The 20,619-nt window shown below is 42.4% G+C and overlaps 1 protein-coding gene across 4 annotated transcripts in view; it reads left to right on the top strand.

Moving 5' to 3' along the window:
- The window catches only part of LOC129823493 (inactive ubiquitin carboxyl-terminal hydrolase 54-like), an 87,923-nt gene that overhangs the window by 29,969 nt on the left and 37,335 nt on the right, over positions 1–20,619 (top strand). For all 4 annotated transcript variants that reach the window (XM_055882328.1, XM_055882413.1, XM_055882487.1 and 1 more), the window contains exon 4: positions 11,954–12,088. In XM_055882328.1, the coding sequence (XP_055738303.1) occupies positions 11,954–12,088 (135 nt within the window). The remainder of the gene's footprint in view (positions 1–11,953; positions 12,089–20,619) is intronic.

Here is a 20,619-nt window from a genome sequence, read left to right as displayed (position 1 = left end):
TCTGACATCAATGCAGATGAAAGATGGTGCTGTACTGTATGGCCACCTTTTTGCAGGCTCCAACCCAATTTTGCTATTTTGTGATTATTTTGCAGTTTATTTTTACTTTATTTTCACGAAATGTATCCGTTATTATTTTTTAGAACCAACAATAACTTTTGACCATCAGATCGGCAGTTACTTTCTTTCCAATTCTGGCTTCAACTTCGACTCATCTGCCCTGGGCTCTCTTTGTAATACTGACCCAACTTTTGGCCTACCCAAGAGGAAACGCCGGCGTTACAGAGGCAAGAGGGGGGGATCCTGGTGAGATTAAGGAGAAGGGAAAACCGGCCACCTCTTCACTCCATTCTACTGTCCAATGTACAGTCACATGACAATAAGATGGATAACCTCAAATCGCAGATTTGGGACTCTCGAAACTACAATAGTCTTTGCTTTTCTGAAACATGGCTCTTGGACATCGCAATCCAACTTGATAGATTCTCCATTCACCGGGCGGACAGGACGGTGGAGTCGAGGAGGGGAGGGGCTATGTTTTGAGACTCCGCCGATAACATTGATGAGCTAACCCCCTCTGTCACTGGCTTCATTATATAATGTATCGGCAACATTGTCCCTATGATGAAGGCTTGCTGCTTCCCCAATCAAAAGCCCTGGATTAACACAGAGGTTTCCTCTAAACTAAAGGACAGGGTTACCGCACACAGAGCTATCGTAGACAACCCTGGGGCTATGGCAGAGGACAGGAATAAATACAAGAAGTCCCGCTATGACCTCCCCAGTCATCAAACGAGTAAAATGACAATATAGGAATAAGGTGGAATCATACTACACAGGCTCCAACGCCTGCCGCATATGGCAAGGGCTACAGTCCATTACGGATTACAAAGGAAGACCCAACCGTGATCTGCCCAACAATGCCTCTCTACCAAATGAACTCAATGCATTTTGTGCACGCTTTGACAACAACATCATGCCGGGTGTGAGGGCCGTCATCGACCCAGAGGGCGATGTCGCTCTCCGAGACTGACCTGAGAAAGGTCTTTATTCAGGTCAACACCAGCAAGTGTGTATTCCAGGGCGCATTCTCAGAGTATTCTGCCAGGCATATTCACAGAATTTTCAACCTCTCCTTGTCCCAGTATGTAATCCCCCACATGTTTTAATGACCACCATAATTCCTGTACCCAAGAACTCTAAGCCTTTGTCACCATGACTACCCTCCTGTAACACTCAGTTCTGTTATCATGAAGTGCTTTGAGAGGCTGGTTATGACACACATTAACTCCACCATCCCAGACACCCTAGATACCCTCCAATTAGCATACCGCTCCAACAGATCCATAGATCTGCACTCCACACTGCCCTCACCCACCTAGAGAACAGGAATACCTATGTGAGAATGCAGTTCAATGACTACAACTCAGCGTGCCCTCCAAGATTGTCACCAAGCTTAGGACTCTGGGTCTGAACACCTCCCTCTGCAACTGGGTCCTGGACTTCCTGATGGCCCGACCCCAGGTGGTGAGGGTAGGCAACATAACCTCCGCTACACTGACCCTCAACACAGGGGCCCGACGGGTGTGTGCTTAGTCCCCTCCTGCACTCCCTGTTCACCCACGACTGCGTGGCCACGCATGACTCCAAAACCATCATCAAGTATAGACTGTTTTGCTAGCACAGACTGGAATATATTCCAGGATTCATCCAATGGCGCTGAGGAATACACCACCTCAGTCATCGGCTTCATCAATAAGTGCATCGATGACATCGTCCCCACAGTGATTGTACGTACATATCTCAACCAGAAGCTATGGATTACAGGCAACATCCGCATCGAGCTAAAGGCTAGAGCTGCCGCTTTCAAGGAGCGGGAGACTAATCCGGATGCTTTTAAGAAATCCCGCTATGCCCTCAGACGAACCATCAAACAAGCGAAGCGTCAATACAGGATTAAGATTGAATCCTACTACACCGGCTCTGACGCTCGTCGGATGTGGCAGGGCTTGAAAACTATTGCGGACTACAAATGGAAACCTAGACGCGAGCTGCCCAGTGATGCGAGCCTACCAGATGAGCTAAATGCCTTTTATGCTCGCTTCGAGGCAAGCAACACTGAAGCATGCATGAGAGCACCAGCAGTTCTGGATGACTGTGTGATAATGCTCTCGGTAGCCGATGTGAACAAAACCTTTAACCTCTCTGGGATATGTGGGACGGTAGCGTCCCACCTGGCCAACATCCAGTGAAAATGCAGAGCGCCAAATTCAAATAAATTTCTATAAAAATTTAACTTTCATGAAATCACACATTCAATATACCAAATTAAAGCTACACTTGTTGTGAATCCAGCCAATGTGTCAGATTTCAAAAATGCTTTACGGCGAAAGCAAACAATGCTATTATCTGAGGATAGCACCCCAGCTAACAATCACAGACCATCATATTTCAACACTCCCGGCGTGATACAAAACGCAATAAGAGGTAAGAGGTCAAAGGTAAGGAATTCATTATAAATAAAGATATAATTAATTCCTTACCTTTGACGAGCTTCTGCTGTTGGCACTCCAATATGTCCCATAAGCATCACAAATTGTCCTTTTGTTCGATTGATTCCGTCGATATATTTCCAAAATGTCCATTTATTTGGCACGTTTGATCCAGAAAAACACTGGTTCCAACTTGTACAACGTGACTACAAAATATCTAAAAAGTTACCTGTAAGCTTTGTTCAAACATTTCAAACTACTTTTGTAATACAACTTTAGGTATTTTTTAACGTAAATAATTGATCAAATTGAAGACGGGATGATCTGTATTCAATACCGGAGGAAAACAATGTGTTGCATGCTTTCTGGTCACGCGCCTCTTACAAACAGTACACTTCACTGGAGCCTTCATTCTGAACATGGCTACTTCTTCATTTCTCAAAGGAAAAACCTCAACCAATTTCTAAAGACTGTTGACATACAGTGGAAGCGATAGGAACTGCAGGAAGGTCCCTTAGAAATCTAGATTCCCAATGAAACCCCATGGAAAAGAGAGTGACCTCCCCCCCAAAAATCTGAATGGTTTGTCCTCGGGGTTTTGCCTGTCAAATAAGTTCTGTTATAGTCACAGACATGATTTGTGGGAGTGAATGATACATTTAGGGACAGACATTGAGGTGTACATAAGAGAAGGCAGACATGAGTTAATGGATACATGCTGGTAAAAACAGCTGAACACTAAAACAGACTACAGGAATGGAAGGCGACGCATAGGCGCCTAGGACAACTGGACACACTAATGATAGAGGGACACATAGTCTGCTGACATTAACACACTAATGATAGAGGGACACATAGTTTGCTGCTTCTAATAAAGGCAAACATGCCAAAGACGTAGGCCTATAGGATAGACAGACATATATTATTTGTAGGACAAGAAAGGGTCCTGCCACCATTATAACCTAACTGAAACCAGACATGGGCGTTATTGGGCGTAAACAAGCAGGAAGCCTAAACCATAAAAGATAATGGTGGGAAATGGTGGGAAATCTTCGTTTGCATATGTAATGGACTCATATGCTGTATGGGTATAAATGCAAGAGCCAGGGCTCTGGGAAACGGTGTGTGATCCGCGGACCACTCCGGCTTGTGATATTTAATATTAAAGCCTTTATTGAATCCACAAGTTCTTGCAAGTGTTATGTTTTGAACCGATTTTCCACGACAGATTCAAACAGTTTTAGAAACTTCAGAGTGTTTTCCATCCAATACCAATAATAATATGCATATATTAGCATCTGGGACTGAGTAGGAGGCAGTTTACTCTGGGCACGCTTTTCATCCAAACGTGAAAATGCTGCCCCCTATCCTAGAGAAGTTAAACAGGTCAACATTCACTAAGCCACTTGGCCAGATGGATTACCAGGACGTGTACTCAAAGCATAAGTGGACCAACTGTCAAGTGTCTTCACTGACATTTTCAACCTCTCCCTGACTGAGTCTGTAATACCTACATGTTTCAAGCAGACCGCCATAGTCCGTGTGCCTAAGGAAGCGAAAGTAACCTGCCTAAATGATTATCGCTCTGTGGCACTCACGTCGGTAGCCATGAAGTGCTTTGAAAGGCTGGTCATGGCTTATTTCAAGAGCATCCTCCCGGACACCTTAGACCCACTCCAATTCGCATACCTCCCCAACAGATCCTTTCTCACCTGGACAAAAGGAACACCTATGTGAGAATGCTGTTCATTGACTACAGCTCAGCGTTCAACACCATAGCTCCCACGAAGCTCATCACTAAGCTAAGGACACTGGGACTTACCACCTCCCTCTGCAACTGGATCCTGGACTTCCTGACGGGCCGTGCTCAGGTGGTAAGAATAGGCAACAACACGTCTGCCACCCTGATCCTTTACACTGGGGCCCCTCAGGAGTGTGTACTCTCCTGTATTCCCTGTTCACCCATGACTGTGTGGCCAAACACAACTCCAACACCATCATTAAGTTTGCTGACAACACAACAGTGGTTGGCCTGATCACCGACAACGATGAGACGGCCTATAGGGAGGAGGTCAGAGAACTGGCAGTGTGGTGCTAGGACAACAACCTCTCCCTCAATGTCAGCAAGACAAAGGAGTTGATCGTGGACTACAGGAAAAGGCGGGCCAAACAGGCCCCCATTAACATCAACGGGGCTGTAGTGGAGCGGGTCGAGAGATTCAAGTTCCTCGGTGTCGACATCACCAACGAACTATCATGGTCCAAACATACCAAGACAGTCGTGAAGAGGGCACAACAAAACCTTTTCCCCCTCAGGAGACTGAAAAGATTTGGCATGGGTCCCCAGATCCTCAAAAGGCACCATCGAGAGCATTCTGACCGTTTGCATCACCGCCTGGAATGGCAACTGCTCGGCATCTGACCGTAAGGCGTTACAGAGGGTAGTGCAAACGGCCCAGTACATCACTGGGGCCAAGCTTCCTGCCATCCAGGACCTATATAATAGGCGGTGTCGGAGGAAAGCCCATAAAATTGTCAGATACTCCAGTTACCCAAGTCATAGACTGTTTTCTCTGCTACCGCACGGCAAGCGGTACCGGAGCGCCAAGTCTAGGACCAAAAGGCTCCTCAACAGCTTCTACCCCCAAGCCATTAAACTGTTGAACAATTCAGAAAAATTGCAACTGAACAATTTACATTGAGCCCCTCCCTTTTGTACACTGCTGATACTCACTGTTTTTTTGTTACCTATGCATAGTCACTTCGCCCCCACTTACATGTACAGGTTACCCCAACTAGCCTGTACCCCTGCACACTGACTCGGTACCGGTGCCCCCTGTATATAGCCTCGTTATTGTTATTCTTATTGTGTTCGTTTTTATTATTAGTTTTTATTTTAGCCTACTTGGTAAATATTTTCTACTTCTTGAACTACACTGTTGGTTAAGGGTTTGTAAGTAAGCATTTCACGGTAAAGTCTACCCTTGTTGTATTCTGCGCATGTGACAAATAAAGTTTGATTTGATTTGATCACTGGGGCTGAGCTCCCTGCCATCCAGGACATCTATATCAGGCGGAATGTTAGGAAGGCCCAGAAAATCAATAAACTCCAACCACTCTCTGCTTCCGCATGGCAAGCAGTACCGGTGCATCAAGTCTGGCACCAACAGGCTCATAAACTTAGGAATTTGCTAATTCAACAATGAGTGGTTTGGAAGGAATCTGTGGCTAACTGCCTCAAACTGCCTAACTGCCTATCTCAAAACAATCACTATTTTGCTTCCACTGCCTGGTATTTGTTGGAGAGGTTGTGTGGTCCAAGTCTGGGTTTAAGGATTTAAAAATCTGTCTGAAAGGGTCTCTTTTCCAAGCTTAAAAGGATAAATATTCACCCGCAACACCATGGGCCAGAAAAGGTTGAATACATTGGCCATGCTGTCAATCAAGCATGACTTCTGCCACATTCAAGACAACTGGGGACTCTGAACTCGGAACTGGGAAATCTCCAACTTCAAGACAATCTGCGTTCAAGACAACTGGGGACTCAGAACTTGGAACTGGGAAATCTCCAACTTTAAGACAATCTGCGTTCAAGACAAATGGGGACTCAGAACTTGGAACTGGAAAATCTCCAACTTCAAGGCAATCTGCGTTCAAGACAACTGGGGACTCAGAACACGGAACTGGGAAATCTCCAACTTCAAGACAATCTGCGTTCAAGACAACTGGGGACTCAGAACTCGGAACTGGAAAATCTCCAACTTTAAGACAATCTGCGTTCAATTTATCTGAACTAACGTCTATCTGAATTTCTGTCGGTGTCCATTTTGAAAGTGCTGAACGAAGGCCTACCTCGTCCGTGCTTATACTTAGAACTAAGTGTTAATAACATAAGAACAAACATTAATAATTTACTGAACATGAATCGAATAATGTTTGTATATGGTTCAAAAGTCTAAACACATGTCGGCATTCATTATTATTGAAGGAGAATGCGGATCTTATCGAGTTACACAAATCCATAAGGAGTCAGTAGAAACCATATATTTTTAAGCAAATCAGCCATATCATCTATGTTTTTGAAGGAAACGAGGCTGAATGAACTGTTTCGCTGCCAGGCGAGGCTCTCTGATAGCCAGGTGTAGCAGTGGTAAGGATTCACTCCATGGTGCCGAAAAGAAAGCTCTGCTGTCGGGACAGTTTTATGTAGGTCCTAACAGTTTGTGGGCACCGTTTGTTGCCGTTATAGTGCAATTCATTTTATTGTTTAGTGTTGTGTAGTGGATTTTAATGTGGATTTAATTTAATAGGATCCCCATTAGCCGACAGCTAGTCTTACTGCGGTCGGACATACAGTACCAGTCAAGAGTGTGCAAAGCTGTCATCAAGGCAAAGGGTGGTCACTACAGACCCTGGTTCGATTCTAGACTGTATCACAACCGGCCGTGTTTAGGAGTCCCATAGGGCGGGACACAATTGGCCCAGCGTCGTTAGGGTTTGGCCAGGGTAGACCGTCATTGTAAATAAGAATTTGTTCTTAACTGACTTGCCGAGTTAAATAAAGGTTAAATAAATAAATAAATAAAATTCAACTTTGAAGATTCTCAAATATAAAATATATTTTGATTTGTTTAAAACCTTTTCTCAATAGGGGGTGCTGTTGGCACTTTGTAATAATTTCGTTCCCAAATTAAACTGCCTCGTACTCAATTCTTGCTCGTACAATATGCATATTATTATTACTATTGGATAGAAAACACTCTCTAGTTTCTAAAACCGTTTGAATTATATATGTGAGTAAAACAGAACTGGAGTTAGAGCAATTTTCCTATGAGGATGTGAGAATGCTGAATTCTGCTGGCTGTTCTGAGATCCGTTTATAAATCTGCCTGTCTTCTATTGGTTGAGATGCACTGCATACGCCTTCCCCTGGATGTCAGCGAATAGTGAGAATTGAAATGGAGTTGCTGGGCAGATCTGAGAGCTTATAAATGGGCTGGCAACGTGGGGTTCCCCCTTTCCTCTCCTCGCCCTGACGCAAAAAGGACCTCTTGGTGTCGTTATAGAAAGCTCCCTTTATAGCCCTTAGATATATCCGGCTCTGTTTTTATTCGATATAGGTGTTAAAGACATCATAATGTTGTTATATTAAACCGAGTTATATCAGTTTATATCATTATATTGCGATTTTCGGATATTTATTTATGCTGCGTTTTAGTGAGTCGGACACGTCTTTGCCACATGGCTAATGTTTACTGCTAATTCCAACGTTGAAGGCGACAATCTACAACCGAGCCTTTGTCCTTTTGGACAAAGGACACCTTGCCCAAGATTCTGATGGGAGCTCATCAAATAGTAAGAACTATATATGATGTTAATTCGTTGTTCTGTTGAAAAATTTGACACTCATATTCCGCCATGAATCTCAGTGCGGTCTCGCTTTAACGCACGCTGTATGTCGTAGTAACGTTAATTTAAAAAATCTAACACAGCGATTGCATTAAGAACTAATGTATCTTTCATTTGCTGTCCAACCTGTATTTTGTAGTCAAGTTTAGGATTAGTTACTGATTAGACTAGGTGCCTCTCCCAAGATTTCTCCCGACATATTGTTGGCAGTTTGGCTACTTTTATCATTGTATAACCACGATTTGTGCCGCTAAATATGCACATTTTCGAACAAACTCTATATGTATTGTGTAATATGATGTTATAGGACTGTCATCTGAAGAAGTTTGAGAAGGTTAGTGAAAAAATTAATATATTTTGCTGGTTTATTCGTTATCGCTTTTGTTGGCCTGAATCAATGCTGTTGTGTGGTTGGCTATTGTAGTAAGCTAATATAATGCTATATTGTGTTTTCGCTGTAAAACACTTAAAACATCTGAAATGTTGGCTGGATTCACAAGATCTTTGTCTTTCATTTGCTGTACGCTGTGTATTTTTCAGAAATGTTTTATGATGAGTATTTAGGTAATTCACGTTGGGCTCTGTAGTTATTCTAGTTGCTTTGGTGAGAGTTGTGATGGTGGCTGCAATGGTAAACTATGATTTATACCTGAAATATGCAAATTTATCTAACAAAACATATGCTATACAATAAATATGTTATCAGACTGTCATCTGATTAAGTTGTTTCTTGGTTAGTGTCTATTTATATCTTTATTTGGTCGAAATTGTGATAGCTACCTATGCAGGGACAAAATGGTGGAAAAAAAAGTTGTGTCTTTTGCTAACGTGGTTAGCTAATAGATTTACATATTGTGTCTTCCCTGTAAAACATTTCAAAAATCAGAAATGATGGCTGGATTCACAAGATGTGTATCTTTCATTTGGTGTCTTGGACTTGTGATTTAATGATATTTAGATGCTAGTATTTACTTGTGACGCTATGCTAGGCTATGCTAGTCAGCTTTTTTACTGATGGGGGTGCTCCCGGATCCGGGATTGTGATGAAGTAGAAGTTAACACTTTCTTGGTTACTACATGATTCCATATGTGTTATTTCATAGTGTTGATGTCTTCACAGCAATGCTGCTGGTTCACTAATTGTGCAGGGCAAACAATTTTCACTTTGGCCCTCCTTCTGCACCCATAGGAGAGAGAGAATGGGAGGGTGAGGAGAGAGAGAGAAGGGGAGGGAGAGAGAGTGAGAGCGAGAGAGGGAGGGGGAGTAACAGGGGAAGTGAGGGATGAATGAATGTGGGAGTGGTGTCGATTGCACCTGTCCTCTCTTAGTGATGCTTAGGAATTTTCCCCTCAGCTCAATCACACACACACCTCCCTCCTCCCCCTGTCTATATCTCTCCTCCCCCCTTCATCTTTCCTTCCCTCCCTCCCTCTCTATAGGATATATTCCCCCTCTATTTTCCTTGGAGCATTGCTGCAGTCAGCAGCGCCACCGTGACACACACACAGACAGACATAGATACACACCAGTGGAGGCCGGTGACTTGAAAAGTTGAGGACGATGGGAGACGCACGATGTAGACACAGAGATGTCAAAGTGTGTTTCAAAAACCGTCAAAAGAGTAATTACTTTAACCTAAAGCATTTAATATAGACATTTATAGTAGAATGTTTTGCGGAATGGGAACGAGAGGGCTACTTACGCAGTGTTGGGAAGGGATCACAGCAGTGATTGAATGAGGGTATGAGGCATGAGTTGAGGTGTTCAGAGGCTTGACTGGGAGGACAAACAATAACAATACACATTTAGACTAAAGAGATAAGAATGAGTTCGTCCAGGCAAAATTATTGATGTGTAATAATGTGATTGTGTATGTGATTGACTCTACATACAGTAATGAGAGAAAATTGATGGAGGTACTCACAGTGCTTGGAGAGGAAACATTCAATGTGCCAGTGGATGAGCGGACACATGAGACGTGGCTTCAGTTAACTTTAGTAGAGAGTTGACAATGGTAGTGGAGTGGAGCTGTCATTACCTCTCAATCAGGGAACAGGAGGGGACTTAGCTGTAAATACAAATAGCAGATACATTCCATTACAGCTGCTCCATCGTAGGTTTGAACAAGTTTCTCCATGAAGTTAAACACAGACTGTGCATCTCGCCCACTTGACACATCAAAGTAGCTCAAGAAACGTTCCTGAATAAATCCCTGACGATAACTGACAACTGCAAGCAGACTGGTGGCACCATAGGTCCCAGAGTGGCGGGGCAATTTTTATCCCCTGGGGCCTGGAGGTTTTTGAAAACCCTGTCAAACTGCAGCAACATTATACTTGTTCATATTAATTATATTTAGACGAGATTAGGAAGGGGATTTCCTCTAGCCAGACGCAGACAACTGATAGACAGTAGAACTCACAGGGTTGTGCTTTATGCATGTTTGCATCATGTCACACCCTGACCTTAGAGATCCTTTTAATTCTCTATTTTGGTTAGGTCAAGGTGTGACTAGGGTGGGCAATCTAGTTTTCCTATTTCTTTGTTTGGCCTGGTATGGTTCCCAATCAGAGGCAGCTGTCTATCATTGTCTCTGATTGGGGATCATACTTAGGCAGCCTTTTTTCCCACCTTAGTTTGTGGGATATTGATTTTGTATAGTTGCTGTGTAGCCTGCAGAACTTTACGTTCGTTTTGTATTTTGTTGTTTTTCGGTGTTCATTTTAATAAAAGTAAGATGTTCGCCTACCACGCTGCACCTTGGTCTCCTCATTCAAACGACGAGCGTAACACATCATGCAGGCCTATGCAACTGTAGGCCTTATAAAACATTAACTCACATCTGTCATCACTATTATGTTGATTGATTACTTCCAGAAAAACTGCACACTCGTGCTGGTAATGTTAGCTTGCTAGCTACTGAAGTTACCACGGCACATTTAAATAAATTGCAGTAAATGGACACAAAAATAAAGTTCTAAAACAAAAAAAACAATTTTTAATATACTTCTTCCGTCTCCTGTAAATTGAAAAAACTACTTTGAATTGAATAATAGTAAAAAAACTATCACTTTTCACTCAAAATCTCTATCCAACAATGTCACCAAGCTTCTCAACACATAGAACCCCCATAATGCTCTTTGGCACAATCTCAATAAAACACACTAGGTTCATTGATTGGATGGACAACATGTCAGTTCATACTGCAAAAGTTTTTATTGGTTGGAGGACGTCCTCTGGAAGTGGTCAACATTACCATGTATGTCTATGGAAGGGGGTGAGGCCAACAAGCCTTCTAGGTTTTGTATTGAAGTCAATGTAGCCAGAGGAGGACGGAAGCTAATTGTCCTCTGGCTACACCATGGTGCTACACCAGAGAGTGCTGTTGAAGTTACTGTAGACCTTCATTGCAAAACAGTGTATTTTAATCAATTATTTGGTGACATATGAATATATTTAGTATAGTTTTATCTAAAAAGGATAACCTTTTAATGTTTCACTATTTAAAAAAAATATGAAATTTCACTGAGGAGGATGGTCCACCCCTTCCTCCTCTGAGGAGCCTCCACTGGCACACACACACACACACACACACACACACACACACACACACACACACACACACACACACACACACACACACACACACACACACACACACACACACACACACACACACACACACACACACACCTCTCTAGCCTTAAATGGGTATCCCAGTTTTAGTGAAACAATGAGCAAAGAGGTAATATTAGTACTGTTGTAGTAGTACTGTTGTAATACTTTTCCTCGCACCATGGTAGACGTTCAACCAAGATTCAACTACCTGGACAGAGTGGTATTATGCTACTGTATGTTCTACTCTGTAAAGCTGCAATTTGCTCAGTTCTAGTGTGTGTGTGTGTGTGTGTGTGTGTGTGTGTGTGTGTGTGTGTGTGTGTGTGTGTGTGTGTGTGTGTGTGTGTGTGTGTGTGTGTGTGTGTGTGTGTGTGTGTGTGTGTGTGTGTGTGTGTGTGTGTGTGTGTGTGTGTGTGTGTGTGTGTGTGTATAGAGCATCTTTGCCCAGTTCCAGTTCAGCAGTGAGCGTGTGTTACCATCGGACATGTTGCGGAGCGCACTAGCCAAGACCTTCCAGGACGAACAACGCTTCCAGCTGGGGATCATGGACGACGCAGCAGAATGCTTTGTAAGTAAGACACACACACACACACACACACACACACACACACACACACACACACACACACACACACACACACACACACACACACACACACACACACACACACACACACACACACACACACACACACACACACACACACACACACACGCGCTAACACTCCTCATGGAGAGCAACTGGGTATGCAGTCTTTTACTCCAGTCCTGCTTTAACACACCTGATTCTAATTGATTAACTAAATCAGGTGTGTTAGTGTAGGGCTGGAACTAAATCCTGCAAGAGGAAGGTTGTCCATCTAACTCCTGTCTGTTCTGTTCTCCTGCCTTCATTGCTCACAGCCCAGCTCTGCTAGCATTAGCCATTTAGCTAAGAACACTGTCCCTCTCTAAAGGACTATCTGGACATACAGGACGTGTCTGTGTTTATCCCAGTGTGATAGTGTTTATCCCAGTGTGTCAGTGTTTATCCCAGTGTGATAGTGTTTATCCCAGTGTGTCAGTGTTTATCCCAGTGTGACAGTGTTTATCCCAGTGTGTCAGTGTTTATCCCAGTGTGACAGTGTTTATCCCAGTGTATCAGTGTTTATCCCAGTGTATCAGTGTTTATCCCAGTGTGATAGTGTTTAACCCCGTGTGTCAGTGTTTAGCCCAGTGTGATAGTGTTTATCCCAGTGTATCAGTGTTTATCCCAGTGTATCAGTGTTTATCCCAGTGTGACAGTGTTTATCCCAGTGTGATAGTGTTTATCCCAGTGTATCAGTGTTTATCCCAGTGTGATAGTGTTTATCCCAATGTATCAGTGTTTATCACAGTGTATCAGTGTTTATCCCAGTGTGACAGTGTTTATCCCAGTGTATCAGTGTTTATCCCAGTGTGTCAGTGTTTATCCCAGTGTGATAGTGTTTATCCCAATGTATCAGTGTTTATCCCAGTGTATCAGTGTTTATCCCAGTGTGACAGTGTTTATCCCAGTGTATCCGTGTTTATCCCAGTGTGACAGTGTTTATCCCAGTGTATCAGTGTTTATCCCAGTGTGACAGTGTTTATCCCAGTGTGACAGTGTTTATACCAGTGTGATAGTGTTTATCCAAGTGTATCAGTGTTTATCCCAGTGTGACAGTGTTTATCCCAGTGTATCAGTGTTTATCCCAGTGTGACAGTGTTTATCCCAGTGTGACAGTGTTTATCCCAGTGTGATAGTGTTTATCCCAGTGTATCAGTGTTTATCACAGTGTATCAGTGTTTATCCCAGTGTGACAGTGTTTATCCCAGTGTGATAGTGTTTATCCCAGTGTATCAGTGTTTATCCCAGTGTGACAGTGTTTATCACAGTGTATCAGTGTTTATCCCAGTGTGACAGTGTTTATCCCAGTGTGATAGTGTTTATCCCAGTGTATCAGTGTTTATCCCAGTGTATCAGTGTTTATCCCAGTGTGATAGTGTTTATCCCAGTGTGTCAGTGTTTATCCCAGTGTGATAGTGTTTATCCCAGTGTATCAGTGTTTATCCCAGTGTATCAGTGTTTATCACAGTGTATCAGTGTTAATCCCAGTGTATCAGTGTTTATCCGAGTGTATCAGTGTTTTTCCCAGTGTGATAGTGTTTATCCCAGTGTATCAGTATTTATCCCAGTGTGATAGTGTTTATCCCAGTGTATCAGTATTTATCCCAGTGTATTAGTGTTTATCCCAGTGTATCAGTATTTATCCCAGTGTATCAGTGTTTATCCCAGTGTATCAGTGTTTATCCCAGTGTGACAGTGTTTATACCAGTGTGATAGTGTTTATCCCAGTGTGATAGTGTTTATCCCAGTGTATCAGTGTTTATCCCAGTGTGATAGTGTTTATCCCAGTGTATCAGTGTTTATCCCAGTGTATCAGTGTTTATCCCAGTGTATCAGTGTTTATCCCAGTGTATCAGTGTTTATCCCAGTGTGACAGTGTTTATCCCAGTGTGACTGTGTGTATCCCAGTGTATCAGTGTTTATCCCAGTGTGACAGTGTTTATCCCAGTGTGACAGTGTTTATCCCAGTGTGACAGTGTTTATCCCAGTGTGACAGTGTTTATCCCAGTGTGACAGTGTTTATCCCAGTGTATCAGTGTTTATCCCAGTGTATCAGTGTTTATCCCAGTGTATCAGTGTTTATCCCAGTGTGATAGTGTTTATCCCAGTGTGTCAGTGTTTATCCCAGTGTGATAGTGTTTATCCCAGTGTGATAGTGTTTATCCCAGTGTATCAGTGTTTATCCCAGTGTGACAGTGTTTATCCCAGTGTATCCATGTTTATCCCAGTGTGACAGTGTTTATCCCAGTGTATCAGTGTTTATCCCAGTGTGACAGTGTTTATCCCAGTGTGACAGTGTTTATACCAGTGTGATAGTGTTTATCCAAGTGTATCAGTGTTTATCCCAGTGTGACAGTGTTTATCCCAGTGTATCAATGTTTATCCCAGTGTGACAGTGTTTATCCCAGTGTGACAGTGTTTATCCCAGTGTGACAGTGTTTATCCCAGTGTGACAGTGTTTATCCCAGTGTATCAGTGTTTATCACAGTGTATCAGTGTTAATCCCAGTGTATCAGTGTTTATCCCAGTGTATCAGTGTTTATCCCAGTGTGATAGTGTTTATCCCAGTGTATCAGTGTTTATCCCAGTGTATCAGTGTTTATCCCAGTGTATCAGTGTTTATCCCAGTGTGACAGTGTTTATCCCAGTGTGATAGTGTTTATCCCAGTGTATCAGTGTTTATCCCAGTGTGATAGTGTTTATCCCAATGTATCAGTGTTTATCACAGTGTATCAGTGTTTATCCCAGTGTGACAGTGTTTATCCCAGTGTGACAGTGTTTATCCCAGTGTATCAGTGTTTATCCCAGTGTGTCAGTGTTTATCCCAGTGTGATAGTGTTTATCCCAATGTATCAGTGTTTATCCCAGTGTATCAGTGTTTATCCCAGTGTGACAGTGTTTATCCCAGTGTATCCGTGTTTATCCCAGTGTGACAGTGTTTATCCCAGTGTATCAGTGTTTATCCCAGTGTGACAGTGTTTATCCCAGTGTGACAGTGTTTATCCCAGTGTGACAGTGTTTATACCAGTGTGATAGTGTTTATCCAAGTGTATCAGTGTTTATCCCAGTGTGACAGTGTTTATCCCAGTGTATCAGTGTTTATCCCAGTGTGACAGTGTTTATCCCAGTGTGACAGTGTTTATCCCAGTGTGATAGTGTTTATCCCATTGTATCAGTGTTTATCACAGTGTATCAGTGTTTATCCCAGTGTGACAGTGTTTATCCCAGTGTGATAGTGTTTATCCCAGTGTATCAGTGTTTATCCCAGTGTGACAGTGTTTATCACAGTGTATCAGTGTTTATCCCAGTGTGACAGTGTTTATCCCAGTGTGACAGTGTTTATCACAGTGTATCAGTGTTTATCCCAGTGTATCAGTGTTTATCCCAGTGTGATAGTGTTTATCCCAGTGTGTCAGTGTTTATCCCAGTGTGATAGTGTTTATCCCAATGTATCAGTGTTTATCCCAGTGTATCAGTGTTTATCCCAGTGTGACAGTATTTATCCCAGTGTGACAGTGTTTATCACAGTGTATCAGTGTTTATCCCAGTGTGTCAGTGTTTATCCCAGTGTGATAGTGTTTATCCCAATGTATCAGTGTTTATCCCAGTGTATCAGTGTTTATCCCAGTGTGACAGTGTTTATCCCAGTGTATCCGTGTTTATCCCAGTGTGACAGTGTTTATCCCAGTGTATCAGTGTTTATCCCAGTGTGACAGTGTTTATCCCAGTGTGACAGTGTTTATCCCAGTGTGACAGTGTTTATACCAGTGTGATAGTGTTTATCCAAGTGTATCAGTGTTTATCCCAGTGTGACAGTGTTTATCCCAGTGTATCAGTGTTTATCCCAGTGTGACAGTGTTTATCCCAGTGTGACAGTGTTTATCCCAGTGTGATAGTGTTTATCCCAGTGTATCAGTGTTTATCACAGTGTATCAGTGTTTATCCCAGTGTGACAGTGTTTATCCCAGTGTGATAGTGTTTATCCCAGTGTATCAGTGTTTATCCCAGTGTGACAGTGTTTATCACAGTGTATCAGTGTTTATCCCAGTGTGACAGTGTTTATCCCAGTGTGATAGTGTTTATCCCAGTGTATCAGTGTTTATCCCAGTGTATCAGTGTTTATCCCAGTGTGATAGTGTTTATCCCAGTGTGTCAGTGTTTATCCCAGTGTGATAGTGTTTATCCCAGTGTATCAGTGTTTATCCCAGTGTATCAGTGTTTATCACAGTGTATCAGTGTTAATCCCAGTGTATCAGTGTTTATCCGAGTGTATCAGTGTTTTTCCCAGTGTGATAGTGTTTATCCCAGTGTATCAGTATTTATCCCAGTGTGATAGTGTTTATCCCAGTGTATCAGTATTTATCCCAGTGTATTAGTGTTTATCCCAGTGTATCAGTATTTATCCCAGTGTATCAGTGTTTATCCCAGTGTATCAGTGTTTATCCCAGTGTGACAGTGTTTATACCAGTGTGATAGTGTTTATCCCAGTGTGATAGTGTTTATCCCAGTGTATCAGTGTTTATCCCAGTGTGATAGTGTTTATCCCAGTGTATCAGTGTTTATCCCAGTGTATCAGTGTTTATCCCAGTGTATCAGTGTTTATCCCAGTGTATCAGTGTTTATCCCAGTGTGACAGTGTTTATCCCAGTGTGACTGTGTGTATCCCAGTGTATCAGTGTTTATCCCAGTGTGACAGTGTTTATCCCAGTGTGACAGTGTTTATCCCAGTGTGACAGTGTTTATCCCAGTGTGACAGTGTTTATCCCAGTGTGACAGTGTTTATCCCAGTGTATCAGTGTTTATCCCAGTGTATCAGTGTTTATCCCAGTGTATCAGTGTTTATCCCAGTGTGATAGTGTTTATCCCAGTGTGTCAGTGTTTATCCCAGTGTGATAGTGTTTATCCCAATGTATCAGTGTTTATCCCAGTGTATCAGTGTTTATCCCAGTGTGACAGTGTTTATCCCAGTGTATCCATGTTTATCCCAGTGTGACAGTGTTTATCCCAGTGTATCAGTGTTTATCCCAGTGTGACAGTGTTTATCCCAGTGTGACAGTGTTTATACCAGTGTGATAGTGTTTATCCAAGTGTATCAGTGTTTATCCCAGTGTGACAGTGTTTATCCCAGTGTATCAATGTTTATCCCAGTGTGACAGTGTTTATCCCAGTGTGACAGTGTTTATCCCAGTGTGACAGTGTTTATCCCAGTGTGACAGTGTTTATCCCAGTGTATCAGTGTTTATCACAGTGTATCAGTGTTAATCCCAGTGTATCAGTGTTTATCCCAGTGTATCAGTGTTTATCCCAGTGTGATAGTGTTTATCCCAGTGTATCAGTGTTTATCCCAGTGTATCAGTGTTTATCCCAGTGTATCAGTGTTTATCCCAGTGTGACAGTGTTTATCCCAGTGTGATAGTGTTTATCCCAGTGTATCAGTGTTTATCCCAGTGTGATAGTGTTTATCCCAATGTATCAGTGTTTATCACAGTGTATCAGTGTTTATCCCAGTGTGACAGTGTTTATCCCAGTGTGACAGTGTTTTTCCCAGTGTATCAGTGTTTATCCCAGTGTGTCAGTGTTTATCCCAGTGTGATAGTGTTTATCCCAATGTATCAGTGTTTATCCCAGTGTATCAGTGTTTATCCCAGTGTGACAGTGTTTATCCCAGTGTATCCGTGTTTATCCCAGTGTGACAGTGTTTATCCCAGTGTATCAGTGTTTATCCCAGTGTGACAGTGTTTATCCCAGTGTGACAGTGTTTATCCCAGTGTGACAGTGTTTATACCAGTGTGATAGTGTTTATCCAAGTGTATCAGTGTTTATCCCAGTGTGACAGTGTTTATCCCAGTGTATCAGTGTTTATCCCAGTGTGACAGTGTTTATCCCAGTGTGACAGTGTTTATCCCAGTGTGATAGTGTTTATCCCATTGTATCAGTGTTTATCACAGTGTATCAGTGTTTATCCCAGTGTGACAGTGTTTATCCCAGTGTGATAGTGTTTATCCCAGTGTATCAGTGTTTATCCCAGTGTGACAGTGTTTATCACAGTGTATCAGTGTTTATCCCAGTGTGACAGTGTTTATCCCAGTGTGACAGTGTTTATCACAGTGTATCAGTGTTTATCCCAGTGTATCAGTGTTTATCCCAGTGTGATAGTGTTTATCCCAGTGTGTCAGTGTTTATCCCAGTGTGATAGTGTTTATCCCAATGTATCAGTGTTTATCCCAGTGTATCAGTGTTTATCCCAGTGTGACAGTATTTATCCCAGTGTGACAGTGTTTATCACAGTGTATCAGTGTTTATCCCAGTGTGTCAGTGTTTATCCCAGTGTGATAGTGTTTATCCCAATGTATCAGTGTTTATCCCAGTGTATCAGTGTTTATCCCAGTGTGACAGTGTTTATCCCAGTGTATCCGTGTTTATCCCAGTGTGACAGTGTTTATCCCAGTGTATCAGTGTTTATCCCAGTGTGACAGTGTTTATCCCAGTGTGACAGTGTTTATCCCAGTGTGACAGTGTTTATACCAGTGTGATAGTGTTTATCCAAGTGTATCAGTGTTTATCCCAGTGTGACAGTGTTTATCCCAGTGTATCAGTGTTTATCCCAGTGTGACAGTGTTTATCCCAGTGTGACAGTGTTTATCCCAGTGTGATAGTGTTTATCCCAGTGTATCAGTGTTTATCACAGTTGTATCAGTGTTTATCCCAGTGTGACAGTGTTTATCCCAGTGTGATAGTGTTTATCCCAGTGTATCAGTGTTTATCCCAGTGTGACAGTGTTTATCACAGTGTATCAGTGTTTATCCCAGTGTGACAGTGTTTATCCCAGTGTGATAGTGTTTATCCCAGTGTATCAGTGTTTATCCCAGTGTATCAGTGTTTATCCCAGTGTGATAGTGTTTATCCCAGTGTGTCAGTGTTTATCCCAGTGTGATAGTGTTTATCCCAGTGTATCAGTGTTTATCCCAGTGTATCAGTGTTTATCACAGTGTATCAGTGTTAATCCCAGTGTATCAGTGTTTATCCGAGTGTATCAGTGTTTTTCCCAGTGTGATAGTGTTTATCCCAGTGTATCAGTATTTATCCCAGTGTGATAGTGTTTATCCCAGTGTATCAGTATTTATCCCAGTGTATTAGTGTTTATCCCAGTGTATCAGTATTTATCCCAGTGTATCAGTGTTTATCCCAGTGTATCAGTGTTTATCCCAGTGTGACAGTGTTTATACCAGTGTGATAGTGTTTATCCCAGTGTGATAGTGTTTATCCCAGTGTATCAGTGTTTATCCCAGTGTGATAGTGTTTATCCCAGTGTATCAGTGTTTATCCCAGTGTATCAGTGTTTATCCCAGTGTATCAGTGTTTATCCCAGTGTATCAGTGTTTATCCCAGTGTGACAGTGTTTATCCCAGTGTGACTGTGTGTATCCCAGTGTATCAGTGTTTATCCCAGTGTGACAGTGTTTATCCCAGTGTGACAGTGTTTATCCCAGTGTGACAGTGTTTATCCCAGTGTGACAGTGTTTATCCCAGTGTGACAGTGTTTATCCCAGTGTATCAGTGTTTATCCCAGTGTATCAGTGTTTATCCCAGTGTATCAGTGTTTATCCCAGTGTGATAGTGTTTATCCCAGTGTGTCAGTGTTTATCCCAGTGTGATAGTGTTTATCCCAATGTATCAGTGTTTATCCCAGTGTATCAGTGTTTATCCCAGTGTGACAGTGTTTATCCCAGTGTATCCATGTTTATCCCAGTGTGACAGTGTTTATCCCAGTGTATCAGTGTTTATCCCAGTGTGACAGTGTTTATCCCAGTGTGACAGTGTTTATACCAGTGTGATAGTGTTTATCCAAGTGTATCAGTGTTTATCCCAGTGTGACAGTGTTTATCCCAGTGTATCAATGTTTATCCCAGTGTGACAGTGTTTATCCCAGTGTGACAGTGTTTATCCCAGTGTGACAGTGTTTATCCCAGTGTGACAGTGTTTATCCCAGTGTATCAGTGTTTATCACAGTGTATCAGTGTTAATCCCAGTGTATCAGTGTTTATCCCAGTGTATCAGTGTTTATCCCAGTGTGATAGTGTTTATCCCAGTGTATCAGTGTTTATCCCAGTGTATCAGTGTTTATCCCAGTGTATCAGTGTTTATCCCAGTGTGACAGTGTTTATCCCAGTGTGATAGTGTTTATCCCAGTGTATCAGTGTTTATCCCAGTGTGATAGTGTTTATCCCAATGTATCAGTGTTTATCACAGTGTATCAGTGTTTATCCCAGTGTGACAGTGTTTATCCCAGTGTGACAGTGTTTATCCCAGTGTATCAGTGTTTATCCCAGTGTGTCAGTGTTTATCCCAGTGTGATAGTGTTTATCCCAATGTATCAGTGTTTATCCCAGTGTATCAGTGTTTATCCCAGTGTGACAGTGTTTATCCCAGTGTATCCGTGTTTATCCCAGTGTGACAGTGTTTATCCCAGTG

This window comes from Salvelinus fontinalis, chromosome 1 (assembly GCF_029448725.1).
Source record: "Salvelinus fontinalis isolate EN_2023a chromosome 1, ASM2944872v1, whole genome shotgun sequence".
Taxonomy (NCBI): Eukaryota; Metazoa; Chordata; class Actinopteri; order Salmoniformes; family Salmonidae; genus Salvelinus; species Salvelinus fontinalis.
The sequence above is the reverse complement of the archived record's forward strand: the minus strand, read 5'-3'. Positions and strand labels throughout refer to the sequence as shown.